Consider the following 20,878-nt stretch of genomic DNA (forward strand, 5'->3'; position numbering starts at 1 on the left):
TGCATGCATTTCAGGAGTTGACTGAGATCAGAAATTCAGTTACTCCCACAACAGCTCCCTGTGCCTGTGCATACAACTTAAGTAATGGAGGAATTCACAGTCCAACCTTCTTTAATCCTGACCACGTGGACAACTAGGTACAAAGCTCTTCATACCTCTTTGCAACAATCTGGTTGCAATTCTGTGTTCAGTTGTTACATCCTAGACTTTGGTGGGTGGTAGAGAAGGTATGTCCCTAGAGAAGGTGATTTTGTGAATAAAATCCCTCATGACAGGGCTTACCAGAATGAGAATATCAATCCTCAGTTGCTGGCAGCTACCAACTACGAGACAGAACCTGTGTAGTTTCCAAAGAGTTAAGTGTGGCTATGTTAACCAGTGTGATGAAAATGTGTCAAACTGTTTATAAAACCAGTGTATGGTGCCCCATGATTGCATGTACAGAGCTATGATTTAATATTAATAATAAAAAAAAAGAGTTAAGTGCGAACTACATAAAAAGTGGAATGCAAGGTGGTCAGGGAGCAGAACAGTGCAGCTGACGGAGTTCCCTTCTTTTTGGTAGGGACTTCCAGTTCAACTATGTTTTAATTGTGCAACCACAGGTGAGGGAATGGGAGATGCAGAAGTTGGCAGAGTGAAGGACCAAGAGCATCATAACCATTCTGATGGTATCCTCCAAAAATGCATGACCTATTTAAGGGCTGGGCTTAGGTTTTAATTTCCCTTTGTCTGCAGCACCTGGCACTAAGTAGGTGCTCTCTGAATGTTTGCTAAATGACTAAAAGAATGACAACAACAAATGAATAATTCTAAAGTTTCAGAAGCAGATGCCAGAGTTTCTCCTCTCTGTGTGGGATCTCAGGTTCAATTTCTGAGATACAAACAAACTCAAGTGGAGCATTTAATCTTTTCCCAGATCTGTGAAGAGACGATTACTTCAGTTTCCCCTAAAGCTCATGGCTGAGTTGGCATCTGAGTTCTCCTTCAGTGACAGGAGAAAGGAATGGGCTGACAGTAGGAATTCTGTGTAGCCACTAGCTCACAGGTGCTCTGGCAAGATCACGTCCCTCCTCTAAAGCTACCTTCCTGTTGGACAAGAGAATGAATCCTGTCCCAGCTATCACTGCCGTCTGATTCTCTCCCATCCATCTCCACAATGGATGATCCAAGGAGATCTCCTGCCAAGGAGATCTTCCATGTGACAATGTCTTTCCCTGTTTAGGCTCCCTGCCACCCTTGAAATTAACTCCACACCTTCTTAAGGCCCACAACAACTGGCATCCTCTCTACCTCCAGGGGTTTACTTCCTGCTCCCCACAGGTGCCCCCTGTGCCTTGTTGCCTTGGCCTTGAACACGACTTCATCTGTCTGCCAGCCCCTCAGTCAGACTTCAGGACACAGCTCAGGTGTCTCCTTTGAGAGGCCTTGATCTGATCACCCCCAAGAGGTCTCTGTATTATGAATACTCTTAGCAAATTATGTCTGCAATCATCTACTCATCTGTCTGCCTTCAACATTAGACTGTGAGTCTCTTCAAGAGCAAAGTTTTACTCCATTTGGAATCTTTGAGCCTAGCACAGTGCCTGGTACCTCGCAGGCTCTTAATAACATGATATGAGATTCAGAGGAGGGGAGCAGGGAGAGACTTTCATGGGTTTAGGGCAAAGATTTTGAAATAAAGCCCTGTTGCTGAGTGTGGGTGCTTGAGGGCAGAGGTACAAATGGGTGAGAAGCTATTCTCCTCAATGTCTGTAACTTTTCTTGCAGTGGAAAGGAGAAATCAGGACTATTAAGTAGAAATCAGAAGTTTCCAGTCAGGAGAAGGGACAATTCAGATGGCTACAGTTATAGGCAAAGGACTCCATGTCCACGCTGTCTATCGAGGAGCAGGGTCAAGAGAGTCACCTCTCTGGCTCCATCCTCTACTCGTCCCCTCCCCACAGTCAGACCCATTCTGGGCAAAGTGGCCTGCCTTACCCTCTCCACACATACACGGTTCTTTCCTGCCTCCTAGTCTTTGCTTGTACCATTCCCTTTGTGGAATATTCTATCCCTACCAATGTCCACCTATCCAAACTCCACTGGAAAAGCAAGTGACTCAAATGCCACCTCTTCCACAAGGCTGCCCTATCCCCCAAATGGAGGTGAATATTTCTCTCTAGCGCTTGGCTTGGGATTTGGAGTCAGAGTGACTGGGGTTGGGTTCTGGGTTCACCACTTACTGCTCGGGTGAGTTGTGATCCTCCTGTGGCAACAGAGCTCCGCCGTCCCTTGCAGTCTCCCACACCCTCTGTCCCCACTCTACCATAATGATCAGATGCACTCATTCGTTTCTGAGTCTGTCTCCCCCACTAGACGTGAGGCTTGGGCAGCCAGGCACTGTCTTTTTATGACAGAGAACAGGGCTCACCCAGCACGGTGCTTGGTTCAGATTCTACCCTCAAGTTATTATTTAAACAGAAATAAGCACTTAGTCTCTTTGACCTTGTTGCCTCACTTGAAAGGAGGAAAGATACTTCTCAAGACTGAGGGTTAAATGAGTTAACCACATGTATGAAACGGTTATATCAGAGTCTGGCACAGAGTTGGGGCCTGGTGAATAGTGGTTCACCCTTTCCCACACACACCAAGCCCATCCCCCACACACGTTATACTTGGGAGCTTAAGTTCATCTCCGCTATACTATGGGTTCTGTGAAACAGAGCCCCTGCTGTTCTGCTTTGGCGACTGTACCCGGCATTGGCCCGGCACGGAGGTGTCCACTGTACTCTGCAGCCCACCCACTCCCCACTAGGCTCACGATGGGCTCCTCAGGAATGACAGAGTTCTGGCAAATACTGAGGCTGTTGTACAGGGACTCTGGCTCTCAAGGAAAATGACTATCCTAACTTCCTCAGTCAGTACCATTCGTCTAACACCTGGTGATGGCTTCCTCCTTCCAGGGTGTTGTATACAGAAGACATCTGGGGCCTCAGCAAGGAGGGCAGCTTGGAAAAACCAGCCAAAGGCACATACTGAAAGGGACCTTTCAGGAAACCTAGGTGTGAATTCCAGCTGGATTGCTTTAGGCAAGTCAAGTCCCCTCACCTCTCTGCTAGACACTTTCCTATCTGCAAAATGGGTATTAGGGACAGCCAGCTCAGAGGCTGAGGAAGCCTCTGAAAGCTTCCAGCTCTGAGGCCGGAAGGGAGCAGACAGAGGCTCAGAAAATGGCAGATGAATGAAGGAATGAATCAGTCTATAAAGCGTGATGTTTAGCATTAAAGAATCAAAAGGAAAGGGCGGGGGGAGCATGAGCTTTCTTTGAGGAGAAGAGGGAGGGCCTCTAGTGCTTTTAATTTAAAAAAGGGGGGGAAATCACTTCATTGCACATTTTAGTCGGCTCCACTACCAATGTTGGCAATTTACATCTCATTACAACAAATGCTTCAGATTGCTGTTTTGCTTTTAAAAATTTTGGAGGCATTGTTCTCCCTCAAACACATGTGACCGAATTAGCCACAATAATAAGCACTTGCCTTTAGACAGCATTGTACAATGTGGTGCAGTTATTTTACGTGACAAAGGAAATTTTTTCACTTTGCGGGAAGAGTAGGATCAAAAATATAAAAAGGCCTTTTGATCCACTTTTCAGGTTGGTATTGACACATACCTGAGGTTTGTTTGGGGGAAAATACACTTTCCATGGAAAGAAACCTCTCAGCATGGCAAAGGAAGCTTTTGAAACAGTACAGAAGGTAGTATTTGTCTTTTCCTTCAATCATTCATGAACCTATTCATCACACAATCCTGAGTGCGTATCAGGATCCAGGCCCTGTGAGAGGCACTGGGGACCCAGAGACAAGGGAAGTCCCAGGGCTGGGGAAGAAGTTCAGAACGGAACATGTGAGACGCGGCGGCATCACACGCAAACTGCTGTGACTCGATGGGTGAGCAGTGGGGTTAGTGTTAGAAAAACGTCACATGAATCCTGGTTCTGTTATTTACTTCACCTCTTAAGCCACGATGGCATCTTCCATAAAATGGAAATCATGGCACAGAGCAGGAGTCTTTATGTTCACCAAATAGATGAAATTACACCACTCTATTCTTGATTACATTTCAAATTAGACAAACGCTGCTCTTTCTGGAAAGCTTTCTAAAAGGTTATTATTTGTGTGACTTCTAGGAGGTTTAGAAATCACCTATTTTTGCAAAATACATATATGTTTGGACACTAAATACCGTTTCCCATTTCTGCTGAAATAAAAAGTTAATATTATTAGATTTTTTAAAAAGGATTAAATCCTTCTATTCTGAAGGTAAATGAGAAATTTCTTTGTTATAAATATAATTCTAGTTTCTTCATAAATGCAAAGAGAATCAAGCCAAAATTCTTAAATGCATACAGAAAGTCTACTGTGGCTCAGGGGCATTCCGGATTTGGTAGAATAAAGATGATTTCTCTTTGTTGAGAAGGACCCGAGTAGAGGAACAGCTATGTGACAATGAATGGGGTAAACAAGGGCCTGGGTAAGAGACAGGGGACGTGACCTAGAGCTGGGTGGGAAGAGGAAGGCCCGCCTGTGCTCCTTGTCGGCCCCTCTCAGAAGCAGCCGCTCCACCCCACTGCTGTAGCTATTATGCTTCTCGCGTGGGCACAGACAAATCTGGTTTCACTCTTTTAGTGAGGATCTACTAAAAAGACACCAAGTGCCAGCCCTGGGCCAGCGCTGCATGCTTTACAGTCCAGCAGCAGAGAGATGACAGGGTTAGAATAAAGACTTTGAAGCAGAAGCAAAGCAGGGCTGCTGTATCTGGAGGGATGGTCACAAACTTCTGGGCTGGTGCGTGAAGGATGGCCAGGAGCTTGCTGGGTATAAGGCCCTAGGATGGGGTAATTATCTTCATGTGGTCAAGGTAAGCAGCACAAAACATAAGCTCACTGTCCGCAAATCCACACAGATTCGGGGAGGGAAGAATCACTGCTGCTAAGTGATCAGGGAAGGCTTCAGAGAAGAGCTGACCTCTGGCTGCAGCTCTGAGAAGTGAGTGAGGCCTGGGGGAGGTCACACAGGACTCTTCAGGTCTTCTCCCCGTCCCTTCCCATTTCTGAGTGCCTTCTGTGAGCGAGGATAGGAGCAGCTGTGCTGGGCAGAGAAAGAAGAAGCTATTCTAGCACGAGCCCTGGGTGGCGAGATCCTGCAACTCACATGGAGGCCACCACAGAGGGGCCGCTCCCTCAGGGAATCAGAGCAGCAGAGCTGGACTGCACCTGAGACAGCCCTGTCCCTAAGGGGCAGGAGCCCACCCAACCAGAAAGCAAGAACAGGCTCCTAGTCTTGGGGGTCAATGTCTTCCCCGACTTGAGGAATGGTAGATGGTCATTTCAAATACGTACTTGAGAGGGAAAGGGGACCAGCATCTACCACGTCTTCTTTGTTAAAATACCTCATATCAACATAGCTTTCCTTTTTCTCTCTATGGCACTTTTCTGCCCACTGTCACGTGATTATTTACCATCTCCTTGACGAGGACACAAATGCTGAGGGCATCAGCAGTCTCTCTCACTGCTACACCCCCAGCTCCCACCACAATGTCCCCGGTACATGCGGAACACTCACTAACCACGTGTTGAGTTAATCCTCATAGCGCTCGCAAAGTCAATCTTGTTATCTCCGTAGAGGCTCAGAGAGGCAATTTGCCAAAAGTCACACAAGTGTTGAGTTCTCAAATTCAGGGCTGTCAGACTTCAAAAACATGCTCTTTCCAGTACTCTTCAGGTAACTGCACTTCTCAGAGCTTCCCACCTCACGCTCACTCTGTGGGACCCTCAACTCATCTCTGACTTTCCATGACCTCCCCAGGGGTCTGTGAAGAACTCTGGATCGTGATGGAGGTATGGAGGGGTCAGCAGGATTTGTCTTACCTCTAAGAGCTCAGAATCCATCCTCTGCCAGCTGGTGGTCAGGGAAACCTAGTGGCCACCTTCATCTGTGGTTCTCCCCCCTTCCTCCTGCACAACTATCTGGGCCCAGACAGCCTGTAAATTGCAGGGTACATATGTGCAGAATGTCCCTCCAGAGAAGCACTAAAGGCCCACACATGTGGTCAATGCATGTGAAATGGACCAGAGTTGGCTGGGTTGGGGGGGCTAAGGGATTGTGGTAGGAATGTATGAGGAGAGTGGCCAAGGGCTGCTGTAGGCACAGGGAGCACCCGAGGGCAGGAGTTTTGAGGAGGCAGAGTTTCATCGTGTGGCTGATGTCTCCTCACCAAATCCATGATCCTGACCTTGGATGATCCTCCCTTCAGGCCATTGGCCCTTCTAAAGAAGGGACCACATGGGATTCACCTTTGCTAAATGTTAATTGATTTGCCTGGCTCAGAGAGAAACAGCAACTCGAGGGTTGTGGGACCGTACCCCGGGTCACTCCAGTGGAGAAGAACCCCCCGCGCCCCCTGTTCTCATCTACCTCTACAGCCTCATCTCTCCCCCCTACGCATCACTCCTCTGTGCCATCCAACCAGAAACTACTTTCAGTTCCCTGAATAAGCCAGCTTCTCTTACAATTCCTAATCTTCATTCAGGCTCTCCTGGTACCTGAAATAGTTCCTTAATTTGGGGGTACCTCCAGCCACCCACAGCACTCCCCCTCCCCCAGCCGCATAAGGCATCCTCTTCTGTATCCTCTCCCAACACCTGAGAGCCCAGGACCAAAGCAAGGCTCACCCTGCACTTCACCGTATGCTGATGAGGCTGTGACTTGTTTAAGGCAATAAGGGCTTATTGATTTGGTTTCTCTGTGCTCAGCACAGGGCCTGGAACAGAGGAAGAATCCAACAAATGATTCTGCACAAAAACATTTCCCTACAGTCAGAGTTGTCCAATAATGGGATGGGCTGCCCTGGAAAGCAGTGAGCAAGCTTCCTGTCTCTAGGGGAACAGGAAGGCTACAGAGGCTTCCTGTCCTGGGTAAGAGGCTGGCCTAGGTGAATTCTGGGGCTCCTTATAGGACTAAGGCCCTGGGACTCTTAAGAATTACCTTTCAAACTCATCTCACTGGAGCAGCAAAGGCAGTTGTAGCCTTTGGGCACTGCTGAATCCTGACAGCCTCCCTTATTCCACCCATCCATTCATGTCAGCTGAACACAAACCTTCCACTGCTTTATGTTCCTGAAGCTCCATATATAGCAATTCCATATGGTACAAACATGTCCTTTTCCCTCTCTGGGCCTCAGTTATCCCACCTATAAAATGGGGGTGAAAGGTTACATTGGGTTCTCTCTAAAGAGACAATCTCTTTGAAAACTCTAAGAACTTTCCTGAAATGGTAAGCATTTAAATTAAGCAGAAAACAGCGAAGGGTCCTGCTATCCAGCAGGGCAGGCAGAAGACGAAGCCATGGCAGCACAGAGGCTGAGGACCTCTGTGCTGAGACTGCCTGGTACATGGAAGGGCTAGTGGGGTCTCAGTGTGAAACCTGGGTCTACCGCTTCCTGGTGCATGGCCTCAGGCAACTGATCCAGCCTCTCAGAATGTGTTTGCACATCCAGTGACCTTAATCTATTGCTGAGGTTGTTTTATGCACAAAAAGAATTTAGTGTCTGGCCCAGAGCAGGTGTTCCTAAAGGCCAAGTCTTGCCTGTAATAAACCCTTTCCCACTTCCATTTCCTGTCTGACAAAGCCAGCAGAAAACAATCTTGTCACGCTACAGTACAGAACACCAAGTCTGGCTCTAATGGGAAAGAAGCACATTCCTATTCTGGCAATGAAGGAAAGCCCGGCAGCTTCCCCTGGATATTCCAGATACCTGGGCAATCAGCAAAGGGAAAGGCTGGACTTGTTCCTCAACCCCATCGTCCCATCCCCATGACCCCCAGGAAAATGGACTCAAGAGGGAAAGGGGAATGAGGTTCTTACACTGTTTAGCTACTCAGAAATTAGCGTTTCAGATAATCTGGGATGAACTGTAGCCAATTCTGATTTGGGCAACAAATACAAAAAAGTCCTTCAAAGTGAAAGGTGATCAATATTTTTCCGATGAACTGTTGTAATTCCCACTGCTAGATTTCTTCCTGCCATCCAAGCGGAGGAGGCCCGGGCACAATAGTGTGGTACCACCCTAGCTCTAACTCGGAGGTGGCAGACAGCCTGTGGGCTGCACCTCACTCTACCATGGGATGTGACTACCTGACTGGAAGAAATGGCTCTTGCCCCATCTCTTCAGCCCTCACTCAAATCCCAACATTTGTAAGCACTCCTGCTCCTTGGTGAGAATGAACCGAGGGCTGGAAGAGATGGGAAGGAGAGCTAAGATAAACAGGCCCCAGGAGGAGAGCCTTGGCAAAGAGGAAATTGAGCCACAACTGCTGATGTCTGAAAAGAAACCAGGGGATCAAAAAGGGTCATTGAGAATTAGAGACGGGAAGATGGAATTCAGCCCAGAAAATGTGGGGGGTGGCAGACAGGAAGAATTCTACAAACTATAGACCAGGGAGTTTGAAAGCAAGTCCAGGCATAGTTGTAAAATGACTATTCAAATATGATTTTTGGGAACTTATGAGGGGATGTAGGAAATCTCCAGGAGTCATTAGGGATTGACCAAAGATTAAGACATGCCAGGAATGTGTGTTCCCCTGCGGGACAGTGGGCGCCTGTGATGTGCCAAGCACTGTACAAAGTGTCTCATGTGCATCCTCCAATGACTCCACATCTCAATACGGGACTTACTGAGAACATATTACATGGCAGCCTCTGGGCAGACGTCTTTACTAAATTTGTTCATTTAATCCTCTTAAGAACACTAAAGATTGGAATTATCATTGACTCTGTTTTGCAATGAGAAAACTAAGGCACAGGAAGTTAAGTAACTTGCTCAATTTAACAAAATTAGGACATGGAACAGTCAGGGTTCGAAACTCCAGTATTTCTGACCTCAAGGCCCATGGAGGTTCTTAATTACCGAGCTTGCTCTCCTGTCTGTTATGTGGTGGGCTTTTTTATTTTAGAAAGGAAAAAACAGAGACTGGGAATAGTTACACCATTTGCTTGAAGTTCCATAGGTAATGAATTAAGAGAAGTGAGTTTCAAACCCAAGTAATATCTGTAGCCAAAGCCCAGGTTGCCTCCCATGCAGGGGAAACCAGCAGGAAGCATTTGGCTGACATTAGCTGCCTTTTCGAAGGCAACATCAGAGACTTGGGCTTAAAGAAACCAGCTCAGACCACAAAGGATTTTAAAGATCAAAGCTGGTATTTTAACAGACCTTGGACAGAACACAAGGCACAAACCCAGAGGGTTGCAGAGGTGTTAGCAATGGAGCTCAGAGGAGCCAAGGCAGATATGCAGGCCATGACAGCCATCTCCTTCCTCAAAACTTTCTACCAGCTTATGATCTGGCCAACAGGGACATTATCTCTTCTTTTCACATTCTTGTATCAAATGGAAGTAATAATCCTTCCTGGCCTTGCAATAAGACTATCAGAACAGCTCAATGAGATAAAAATGTCAAGGTGCTTTGAAACCTGTAAAGTGCCAGGCACCAGTGAATGACTGTAATTATTCTAATTGCCTGTCCTCTTCTGGTCAGAATTCATCATTTCTGCCTACATTTCCTGACAAAGTACTCATGAAATTTAAAAGCAGCATCTACCTCCCTCCTGGAATTAAAGCACTTGTTTTATTCTGCCTGGTGTCACATGTCTGTGCTCTCCTGCCTGCCTGGGGTGGGTTTTAAGAGAACCATATGATTCAATAAAAAAAAAAAAAAAAAAGAGAACCATGTTATAGAGGAGAAAACAGACTGAAGGGCTCAATCATCTGCTCGGAGTCAGGTAATGAATGAAGAGAGGTGAGAGACTGTGTGCGCCCTGAAGGCAAGGATCACTTCTGCACCTCTTTATCTCCTTCAGGGAGTTTTTAGAGCAGTGATTTTCAACCCTGGGCTGTGAAAAATTTTAAAGATCATTAATTAAATTTTCAAGAGAAGTTCAAAGCACAATAAGCATATTCTTTTTTTCACTCCTTTTATTGAGCAACATAATTTAAGTGTGCTCTGGAAGTTTAACTATAGGTTCAAATGTGTTGTGAGACAAGAAAAGTTGAAAAACACTGGCTCTAGCACAGTGGTTCTCAGCCTTCCTAACGCTGCAGCCCTTTCATACAGTTCCTGTGAACCACTGCCCTAGCATCTTATTTGAACTATTACTTGAGTCACACCAACATGAATTATACTATCTAAGTGGTTACTTAACAGCATTAAGAACTAAGCTGAGGAGAAACTCAGAGCCACCAGAGTTTGCTCCGTTCTCATACGATGAGCCCATCCGTCCCACTGGGTCTCTGCCATTCTGCTTCCCTGCATCCCCTCAGAATTCTCTGACGCTGATAACTCCCAGCTTAAAAACACTAACTACTCTAACCCACTTGTGGAATGTTCTTAGAAAGAGACTGTGTCCTGTTATTTCTGCATATCCAGCACCTAGCCCAGTTTGGGCAAAGCATCCCCTCAATAAATGCTGAATAAAGAAAGAAAGAACACACACACACAAATAAACCTTGTGAATCAGGACTTTACAGATTCTGAATTCTTTTGGGGAGGGTGGTAGGCTGGAAAGGAGGAAGAAAGGAAAAAGGGCCTGGTATGTATTAAACAATTACAATTACAATATGCTGATCATAGGGCTAGCCTCTTCACATACGCTTTTGCATTTAATTTTGACATCATCAAAAAGGGCCTGAGAGAAAGGAGAGGAGGATAAGGTTCCCTTCCATCTGATAGGACCGTTTCCCATCCTAAGAACACAGAAAAAAGAAAGTTTTATTCTACAAAGAGAGAAATCCTTTTGGGGGTGGTGGTACAGAGGTGTCACCCACATGTTAGCAACAATGAAGTCTAACAGCTAAAGAAGTATGTGGAAGAGGTCCGAGAGAAACACACGGGACCGGGTGTCAGGAGAACCTTGGCAATAATCCAGTGACACTTCCTGGGTTTGTTCTCTCATCAGCAAAATGAGGGCAATAGCCTATAGCCTCTCTAAGTTCATTCACATTTGTTTGGAAAGAATGAAAGAAAAATGAACAAATGCACAAATGATAACCTGAATCATTCAGAGAAGCCTCTGAAACATCCTCTTAGCCCACCTTGCTGCCATTCCACACCCTGCGTGTGACTCCACCTTTCTACCTCCAGCCGCCACAAGGTGCACCATTACAACTCCTGGGGGCCAAGGGAACCTGCTTCCCACTTCGAGATCCCTATCAGACTCAAAAACAGGCTACTGCCCTAAGCTCCCTCCCACTCACCACCTGCCAGACTGCACTGCCTGGGCGAGTCAGACGGATTCTTCCAGGTAGGAAGATTTCTTTTTAAAAATGAGCACTTCCTAAATTAGTTTCATAGTAGGGCTGTGTACATTGGGTACTTTTTCTTCCATTCTTGAGATACTTTACTAAGAAGAATATGTTCCAGCTCCATCCATGTAAACATGAAAGAGGTAAAGCCTCCATCTTTCTTTAAGGCTGCATAATATTCCATGGTGTACATAAACCACAATTTATTAATCCATTTGTGGATCGATGGGCACTTGGGCTTCCTCCATGACTTAGCTAATTTAGGGTTTTCACATGAAAGCTATAACCCAGTTACAACCTAAGAATAGGGGGAAGGGGGATAGGGAGGGGAGGGAGAGGGGTGGTGGGTAGAGGGAAGGGGATTGGTGGGATTACACCAGTGGTGCATCTTACAAGGGTATATGTGAAACTTGGTAAACCGTCTGTGAAGCTAGTGAATGATGCCCCATGATTATATCGATGTACACAGCTATGATTTAATAATAAAAAAAAAAGATTTATAAAAACAAATACAAAAAAAAAAAAAAAGAGCACTTCCTGACTAGTTAGCATTGCTGGTCTGCTTTTGTCATGAACAATACAGGGCTCAAGCTGGACAAAGGCCCTTGAGCTGCATCCCCAGGTTAAGCAGGCAGGTAAAAATACTCAAGGATGCTTCCAAAAGCAACATTCAAACCAAGCCCAGAGTAGGAAGCACGGCAAAGCCTAGGCCCTATATCAACTCCCGGCCAGGATGTGTTCCATAGAGAGCATGTGGAAACGGAGAGTCAGGCCAAGGCTTCTTGCTCACTTTCTAGATATTTTCTGTTTCTTAGTGGTGTTTACAGACCAGGAGCTGTTACAGCATGGGGGTATTTCTTGAGGCTTACCAAGAGTTCTACCTTTAGATGGTAGCCCTTCCCTAGAAATGGTTACCCTGCATTTTAATTACATTTACCTCCATCACTACCCTCTTTCAACCTTCCAAAGTGTTAGTCATCTTTGTATTTCCCCAAGTCCCTAGGTTTGGAACACATTCAGTGAAGGTTAGCTGACAGACTGATTGAACAAATGAATAAACATATATGTGGATTATTATGAAAGTTTTGAGAAACACGCGGTCAAGAAATGTAAAATCTGCACAGACAGAATCGGAAACAAATGAAACCCTTCCAGCAACACCAAGAAGTTGACAAGCTGAAACCTGCACAGGTCAATCAGGACACTACCAACTGTTGTTTCTTGTAGTGACCCGCGTATAACCTTTTTATCTTCTATAAGATCCTGAGAGGCAGAGAAGTTAACCTACCAGGTCATACAGCCAATTACTAGGAGAGTCCAAATTAAAAGCCAACCTGAATCCTTAGCTCTTCCACTAAATGACGTGGAATAGGAGCTAATAGCAATGAAGCATCAACGGCTGGCCCTGCACTGTGTGGCATAAGGCTGAAAGGGGAGACCACCACCCCCATTTTACAGACGAGAACGCCATGCCAGGGAGAGGCGGCTCTCTGTCTAGATGGCTCCTCACTCTCCCCTACCCACTCACTTCTGCCTGGACAGCAAAACTTCCTCATTCGGGCTTCAGTGTAAAGTTGTTTCCTTGAGGAAATCTTTCTTTCTTAATTCTCCAGAATTTGGTAGGTGCTCTTCCTGTGCAATCCCAAAGTCCTCTCTGCTTTGTCCCTGTGGTGACATTTATGTACATTGATTGTTGCAGTACCCGTCTCTCATAAAACTGAGCTCTTGAAGGCAAGAGAGCAAGGGCTGTATCATGAGTATTCTGAACTCTCACCACTAGGCAAAATGCCTGGCACACCGCAGACTGGTAAGTATTTGTGCAAGAAGAAAAGGTCTGAGAAAGGAAGGAAGAAAAAGAAAAAAATGGAAGGAAAGAAGGCTTCCAAAGCTAAAGAGCTGGGAAGTAGGGAAGCTGGGATTTGAATCCTAGCCTGTCTATTTCCAAAGACTATATTCTTTCCACACACACACAAAAAATACCCCTCTTAAGGGTAGAAATCCTTTTACTTAGAACTTGGCACATTACCATTCTCCAATTAACATGTGTTAACCTTAGTTGACTGTAAGTTTTCAGGGACAGTGAGTATGATTTTCTAGGATCCCCCCCAGCCAGGGGGACACAGGGTGGGCGTTCCATGCATACTTGTGACTTGAACTGATGTTCAATCCATTCCACTGTGATGATGACAGTGACTCAGACCAGGGAAAAGCTGGCCACTGGCCTTTACACTAACACTCAAGGCCTCTGGGACAGATGAGTCTGGAAAGATCAAAACACTGAAACTATGGTGGGGTCAACTTTATCTAATTGTATTGGGACAAAAAGAGGCACATAATAATGTAAATTGCAGATGTCTTGTCTTATTGCCCAGAGGCTTAGGAGTGGTTTGGGTTTCAGAAATTGAAACTCAGTTCATGATCATGCAAAACAGGTAGTTTCCATGGGAGGTGAAATGATAATGTGAAGAGTTTTTGTTGGTAGTGTGCTTCCCCCTCTCCTCCAAGAAGTTTACAAAAGACACAGCATTCAGAGCACAATGAAAGTAAAAATGATTCATTTTAAGACTGTGAAATGTTTTTTCTCTTTGAAAATTCAGTTCTCTTCCTATTCCCCCATCCCCACTCTAAGACATATACAGCTTTCACAAATCTTTAAGTTTATGGGGTGTTTTTTTGAGATTTTATTTCAATAAAAAATTTTAATAACTTCTAAAGTTAAAAACCATATGTGATCTTTAGTGTTGCTGTGAACCTCTATAGGCTATGATTTGGGACAGTGGCCAAGACAATGGCAGAGAGTGGCAGAGAACGGTGGAGCGGGAAATCCCGCCCATGAGTCAGGTGACTTGGTTTGAGACAGAGCCCTGCCACTACCTCCCTATGTGACTCTAGGGAAGTCCCAACCTAGTTTCTTTCTCTGTGACAAGGGCATGAAAAAGACTCTCTGATGACTCCTTGGGCCATTCAAAGATCTAATGAGACACTACCTTAGGGACATACTTTAAGAAGCAAAGACACCTACAAATATAAGTAAGGCAGAGTAAGAGCACATTTATCTAAATAAATCAAAGAGGGATAAAGCTTTACATATCAACATGTTATCCAGAGTACAACATTATATTTGATTTAAACTTTGAGGGATTGAACTTGTGTTTCTAGACTAGATTACTCCCTTTTTCAAGTAATACACACTGCTTCAGGGTTATTAATTATTGTCCTTGGGGGGCTACGGAGACCATGAACTTATGTTATATTGATTTTCCCAACATTATCTGGCCTCTATCTTTTATAATACTGGATTCTTGTGTTACGAAAGAGTTCCTCCCTCTTTTCTTCTTTAGCAAGCAGTCATTTCTTCCTGCTGTTGGGGCTGCTGCCTTTGAGATTTCCCCCATTCCTGCTTCTAAACCATGGTAAGCCTGGTTAGTTCATACAAGAGCCTAATAAGTTCTTCTGTGAGCAAACCAAAGGAGTTTCACACACCTTTAAATTCATCTTCCTATGGTCATGTGTCTCCCTGCTCAAAAGTTTTTTAATGCTTCCCATTCCTACCAAACAAGTCCGGATATCCCAGGCTGGTACAGTTTTCCAACATCTGTCCTCAGAACACATGTGCAATGTTCCTTCTCAGTATGCTGCAGGCATGTCCCATACCCGAGTCCCATCCTCGGCCTCCTCTTGCAGCTTCAAACACTGCGCAGCCTTCAAGGCCCACCTCCTCCCTGAAAGTCTCCCCATACCCTGATTACAAATAACCTTTCTACTCCCTGAACTCGCAGCATCCCCCTGGGGCATTTCTGGCTTGAAGTAATGCTTGTTTCTAGGATCTCTTTACTATCCTGAAACTTCCTTGGAGAGGTTCCCTGCAATCCCTGGTACCACTTTTTGCTGAATGAAGATATAAATGAGCAGTGACAAATATTTTGTCAGCTTTTGTTCTCTGAGCCATATTTGCCACTGTTCTGTAGCTGAGGCTGCCGCACACATACGTAAGTTCCTAGCACATTCAATGTGAAAGGGGGTGACTCTTCCTTGGAGTGACTGTTGAGCCAAGTGTCTATCCTTCACTAGCCTCAGGGGTACTCAGCCTGCCCCTCTACCTTTCCCTCCTGGAAGAGGAGCTGCACGGAGCGTTCCACCCATGTGGAGTGGCAGGTGGCCTGCTGGGGCACTCACCGCTGCCAAGCCGCAGGAGCAGCACGTCCTGGAGTCTGCGGTTGAGGTCGCGAAGCTCCTTCATTTCGGACACAAGTGCCCCGTACTCCTTGAGCTTCTTGGCCTGCTGCACCAGCTGCCTCCGAGTCCGCTCCAGCTCCTGCTGGAGATGGCGCATCTCTTCCTGCTGCTGCTGGTAGTTACGCAGCAGCTCTTCATACAGAGCCCGGGGCACAACAGCATCCTCCAGACTGTCCATGTCCTCTGTGCCCGGTGAGGCCTCCACGAAGACCTCTTCTGGACATGTGCCGGGGCCCAGGCTCAGGCCGTTCTGCTTCTCTAGCCGGGCCACCACTGCCTCGATGCTCTTGTGCGCCACCTCACTCGGCTTCCGCCCCTCAGGTCTCTGTGTAGGACAACGAGAATCAGTTCAGGCAAGGGCAGCTGGGACTTTCTTGGACTGCAGCTCAATATTTCCCCAGACAATCCTAAAATCACAGAACCACAGAACATCAGTGCTTGGAGAAACTTGTGCAAAGACTGAGTCATAGCCCTTCATTTTACAAACAGAGAAACCAGGGTCTAGAGTGGGGAAGGGGTTCACCAAAAGTCACAGCTGGCCACTAGCTGGTGGCAGAACCAGGACTCTGGTTTCCCAGGCCAGTACTATTTCTGTTCCTCCACTCTGCCTCTTAGATACATACACCACGACCACCCTTCCAAACTCTCCCCTAGCCCACACACAACACCTCGGCAGTGACTTGCTTGTGGGGGTGTTTGATATGTATTATGGAAAATCGGAGAGAAATCAGGCCAGGCCAAGCCACCCAAGTGAAATCACACTGAAGTCTCATCAACAACAAAAACAAAAAGAATAAACAACAACAAAAAGGCATTCCATCATGTAATTCTTTTTGTCAAGAATGCTCTAGTTCAGAAGGATGTTAAAAACTCAAATTCACTCTTATCTAGGGCAGGGACCATGTCTTATTTTCTCTGTTTCTTCCCTACTCAGAACTGGTACTCAGCAGGGGCCTGATAAACATTTACTCAACTGAAAAGTTCAAAGAATGCCAGCACTGAAAGGTACTTTCAGTTTAACTTCCTCTTTTTATAGGTGAGGAAACTAAGCCCAGATTCCACTCGGGGACACCCGGTAAGTTATAGACAGAGCCAGAATCAGAATTTGGAACCCAACTTCCAATACAAGGCTCTTTCTCCTACATCTGCCGGCTTTCCCTCAGAAGATAGTGGATACAGAGAGGAAAGTTCATTTAGAAGAGAATTATCCAGGACTGTCCAGGAGTTTGGGGTTCAGCTGCCTGAGAAAATTCCAGTTCAAGTGGACACAGTTTCCACTGAGGGGCATTTGGACCGACAGAATTCTTTACCCAGGGGAGGAGGGTCAGGAGCTCTCCTGGCTGGGGGCACTTGTGGGAAGTGCAGAAAAATAAGGGCATAAGATTCCAGACACTGCTCACGAAGTTTTAGGAATAAGAACAAAACCAAACCATGACTCTGAGATTGAGCTACATGGCAAAATCCTATGTCTTATCTGCTGGGATAAGATGCTGCTAGTGCAGATGACTTTATCAGCTACAATTCTAATGGTCACTTTAGACATCTGTCTGCATTAACATACTATGGGACCCCCGGAGGCAGGACCATATCTGGCTAATCTCTATGACCCCAGCAGGGGCAGGCACAGTGCCAGGCCCAGAGCAGGAGTGCAATGAATACCATGAACTGAATGCAACTGCATTTTTTGTACTATGTCTTGGGAATGTCCTTGGCCCTGTGTTCAAAATCAGACTTGGGTCAATGCAGAAGGAAGTAACCTTCTTTCTCTTCCCACTCCCTTCTTCTGGAATATCTATTGCATAAAAAATAACTAGCTTGCTGAACAAGATTTTTAGCAGGTTTACAAAGTGAAGCTGGAGGAGATTAAATGGGGCACACAGCAAGGATGCAACTTAATGAAAAACTTTTGTCCAACGCAGGGTCCCCTACATCCCCTGTATGAGTCTTGCTTATTTCCCAGTGAGTCCATCCTTAGCTGTCTGGGCAATATGATAGTGACTGCCTCTAAACTTCTGCCCAAGAAGAGCTGCTTAACATTTCTAGAGATCAGCAGTGACCTCTCCAGAGCTGTATGCCAAGGAGAAACACACGGTTCCAAATCTCCAACAGTGATTACACTGCAGAGACTGTGCGAACAGGACCAGGCTTGGAGGCACAGCATGATTCTGGGCTGCTTAGAAAGTTGGCCAGTAAGGCAAATGCACACTAGTTATCCCAAGCTTCCTCTACCTCAGGAAGAATCATGGCTATGACACTAAGGGACATTTATATGGGGAGAGGGCTCCAGACTGAAATTCTTTAGTTATGAGCAATCTGAAAATTCTCCCGCATACTTCCAAAACCAGAAAAGATTGTGTTACCTTGATGTGTCTAAGCTGTAAATCTTCTTCCCCATAATCTTTAACCTCCCCATCTTCTTCTACGTGATTAAGAGAAAGTTTGGGGATTTTTATTTTCTTCTGCATCACACTGTTTTCAAGGTCAGATTTGTCTTCTAAAATGCATGTCAAGAGAACAAGGTTTATTATGAGTCAAAATGAGTCACTGTGAGTTCAAAATGCCCCAAACCTCAAATGCTAGAAAATAATTGAGGCCAGACCAGCTAAAAAGGAAAAGCAAACAAACCCAAAGGCCTGTTTCTTCCTGCATGCAGGGATCCTAAAAGCAGCAGTCTGCACTAACTTGATCAAACTCTAGGATCAAGGGTGTTTGCTAAAAACACTGCATACAAAGTGTTGAAATAGCATTCAGTGAATTTGCTTAGGGGTTTCTCTAAGCATATCCTAGAGGGAAGCCTTTTATGGAATTTTGGAATCTTAGATCACTATCTGGTCTAAACGAGCATTTGAATGAATCCCTGAACAACTGAGATCTTTCTAAGCAAAGTGTCTACCCAGGAGAATGTGGTGGGTTTCTGCCAACTCAGGTTCAATAGGCATAAAAGGGTAACAGCTCTTATGGCAGCAAGGCCTAAGCTGCAAGGTCACGCAAGGCAGGCTGAGGTCAGGCAGATACAGGAAAAGTAACAAGTAACATTTATAGCCTATTTTTACTGATACCAAATCACAGAATGACAGAGTTTAAGGAACCTCAGTCAGCAAGTGGCCTAACTCTCTCATTTTACAGATGAGGAAACTCAAACCCAGAGAATGAAAGAGGCAGGCACACTGCCTGAGACTGAGAAAGAGCCAGGAGTCGGAAACAGACCGCCAGCACCTTGCCTCGTGCTCACGTGTGCTCGTAAGACACAGTGAAGTACACCACAAACTGCAAAGTGCTACATAAATAAAAGAGAGGTTATTTTTCCTCACTTTCTCATTCTTTAAGCTCAACCACAGGTTATCTAAGAGAGGTTTTTTGTTTTGCTTTGTTTTCCTGTGCATGTTTCAAACCATACTTCCCATATCTGTCTCTCGCTGGCGATGTCAAAAGCAAAAGTTCAAATAGGCAGGCTCTAGAGGTACAAAGGTGAACTTGCTCTGGAATTGGCCCTTTGTGATAAAATACTTTGTGCTGTGGGCTTGAACAGAGACTATAGAAATTACTGTTTCTTACATTCCTCAAAGGTTCCCACTGCTACATCCTAAATGTCTTTTCTAGCATGCTGACAGTCTCCGAAGGTCTTTCTGTTGAGTGTGAGTGTGTATGTGCGTGTTAAATGTGCTTTTGTGCTTCTCCCAGGCTATGTTTCCCTCCTTACAACTTGTTAGTAAAGCTGAGAAGGCTGCTTATTAGAACATACCTATTCCAGAATGTATCCAAATGCTAAATCTTTCCCAGTGGTCTCAGGAACAGAGCCCCAGCTGGTCAAAGATGGGACTTCAGTGTCAGGGAGACCTGAGTGTAAACTTCAGCTTTTCTCTGTCAGGATGAGAAGTGGTAGACAAGGCCTTAGGTCTCTTCTCTATAACAGGAGTTACAGGGGATGTTGAGTTGTGGGGATGAAAGGAATAATTCATACAACTCACCAAACAGTGCCACTACACACTGGTCACTCAATGAATGGTATATTATAATTAATATTATCAATATGCTCTGAGTCATTTTAGGTGAAAAAATATTTAATTTACAAAACAAAGAAATGATGTAAGTAGATTATGAAATGTAAAGAAACTTCCTGGGAAAAAAAAAGAGGTGGTCCTTATTAACAACTCCCTAATGATGAAAACAGCCTTTCCTACAGAGTGGAGGAGCAATCCTTGGGTTCTAGCTTCATAAGAATGGTCTTTTCTTGTTCTCTTTGTGCCTATAAAATATATCCACTCACTTAGGCATGAACAGCAACAAGGACTTTTGTTTTTCTAAAACAGCAACAGCTTCCCTCCTACAAATCACTGACTCTTTCTAAGCCACAAAGCTGCTAGAAAGTAAAATCTAAATAAAATGCTTCAAATGAAATTATGCTGAAATGAGGTGTGTGTGTGTGTACACATGTGAAAAAAAACAGAGAAGAGAGAGAGAAAGAGAAGAGAACAGGGGGTGGTATTAAGACATCTAAATGTGTTAGGGCAAAACTTCTAGGCTAGTCTTCAGGTTGACAAGTTCAAGGGCAAAGATTTGAGACGCAGCCACCAAAACAGACATGACAAGCTATGCTTTGCTTCTCTGAGCTGAAACTTTGTGTAAAGCTCAGGATCATGTTTGTGTGGAAAGAAGTTATCATTCAGACACACAAAACTAGGTTATATTTGAATAGAAAATGATCCTTAGATCATCTCATTTAAACCCTTTCAGATTGTAGATAAGAAAAATGAGACTTTAAATGGTGATAACTATATATCCACTTAAGTAACAAATAGGCTCAGCAATAAAAGAGGGGCAAGACAGATAGGGTCTCCACCCTGGGGAGCTCGCTGTTGTGCAAGGTCAGAGAAATTAGTGTCATAATATCAACATTAGGAAAACCCAGACCACATGATCCAGGTCCAGAGCCTTTCCTCCTCTTCTGCCTAACATTACTGAGAATTTACCCTGTAGGATGTAGGCTAGGCCTGGGGACACATATATGAATGAATACTCTTGTTGAGCACATAAAACCCATGGAAAGATAACTCATGATCTCAAATGCTGAAGTATGAACAAGGCAGAAGTAACTGGGATAGGATTTCAGGAGCAAGGGAGATCACTTCAATCAGTATAACCATGGAAGGCTTTTAAGAGAGGAGGTGGCATTTGAACCAGACGCCTAACTTGCTGGGTGAATAAGTTATATTACTTCTCTAAGCCCATTTCCATATCTGTGACTTGAAGTAAGTAATTTGTGATTACATTGCCAGAATGCTATGAAGATGGTGAATTCTGTA

General features: G+C 45.1%; 2 protein-coding genes across 5 annotated transcripts in view; both read right to left on the minus strand.

Annotated features, from left to right (window-relative positions):
• AGBL4 (AGBL carboxypeptidase 4) overlaps positions 1–20,878 on the minus strand; it is a 1,493,965-nt gene that overhangs the window by 268,083 nt on the left and 1,205,004 nt on the right. The window lies entirely within an intron of this gene.
• BEND5 (BEN domain containing 5) overlaps positions 1–20,878 on the minus strand; it is a 52,480-nt gene that overhangs the window by 16,800 nt on the left and 14,802 nt on the right. For 3 of the 4 annotated variants that reach the window (XR_008376880.1, XM_053576012.1, XM_053576013.1), the window contains exons 2-3: positions 17,936–18,069; positions 15,516–15,900 (exon numbers count right to left, since the gene is read on the minus strand). Coding sequence is in view for 3 of the 4 variants with exons in the window: in XM_053576012.1 (XP_053431987.1) it covers positions 15,516–15,900; positions 17,936–18,069 (519 nt within the window). In the remaining variant the exon portion in view is untranslated. The remainder of the gene's footprint in view (positions 1–15,515; positions 15,901–17,935; positions 18,070–20,878) is intronic. The other variant, XM_053576014.1, reaches the window with a different exon arrangement.

This window comes from Nycticebus coucang, chromosome 22, assembly GCF_027406575.1.
Source record: "Nycticebus coucang isolate mNycCou1 chromosome 22, mNycCou1.pri, whole genome shotgun sequence".
NCBI lineage: Eukaryota > Metazoa > Chordata > Mammalia > Primates > Lorisidae > Nycticebus > Nycticebus coucang.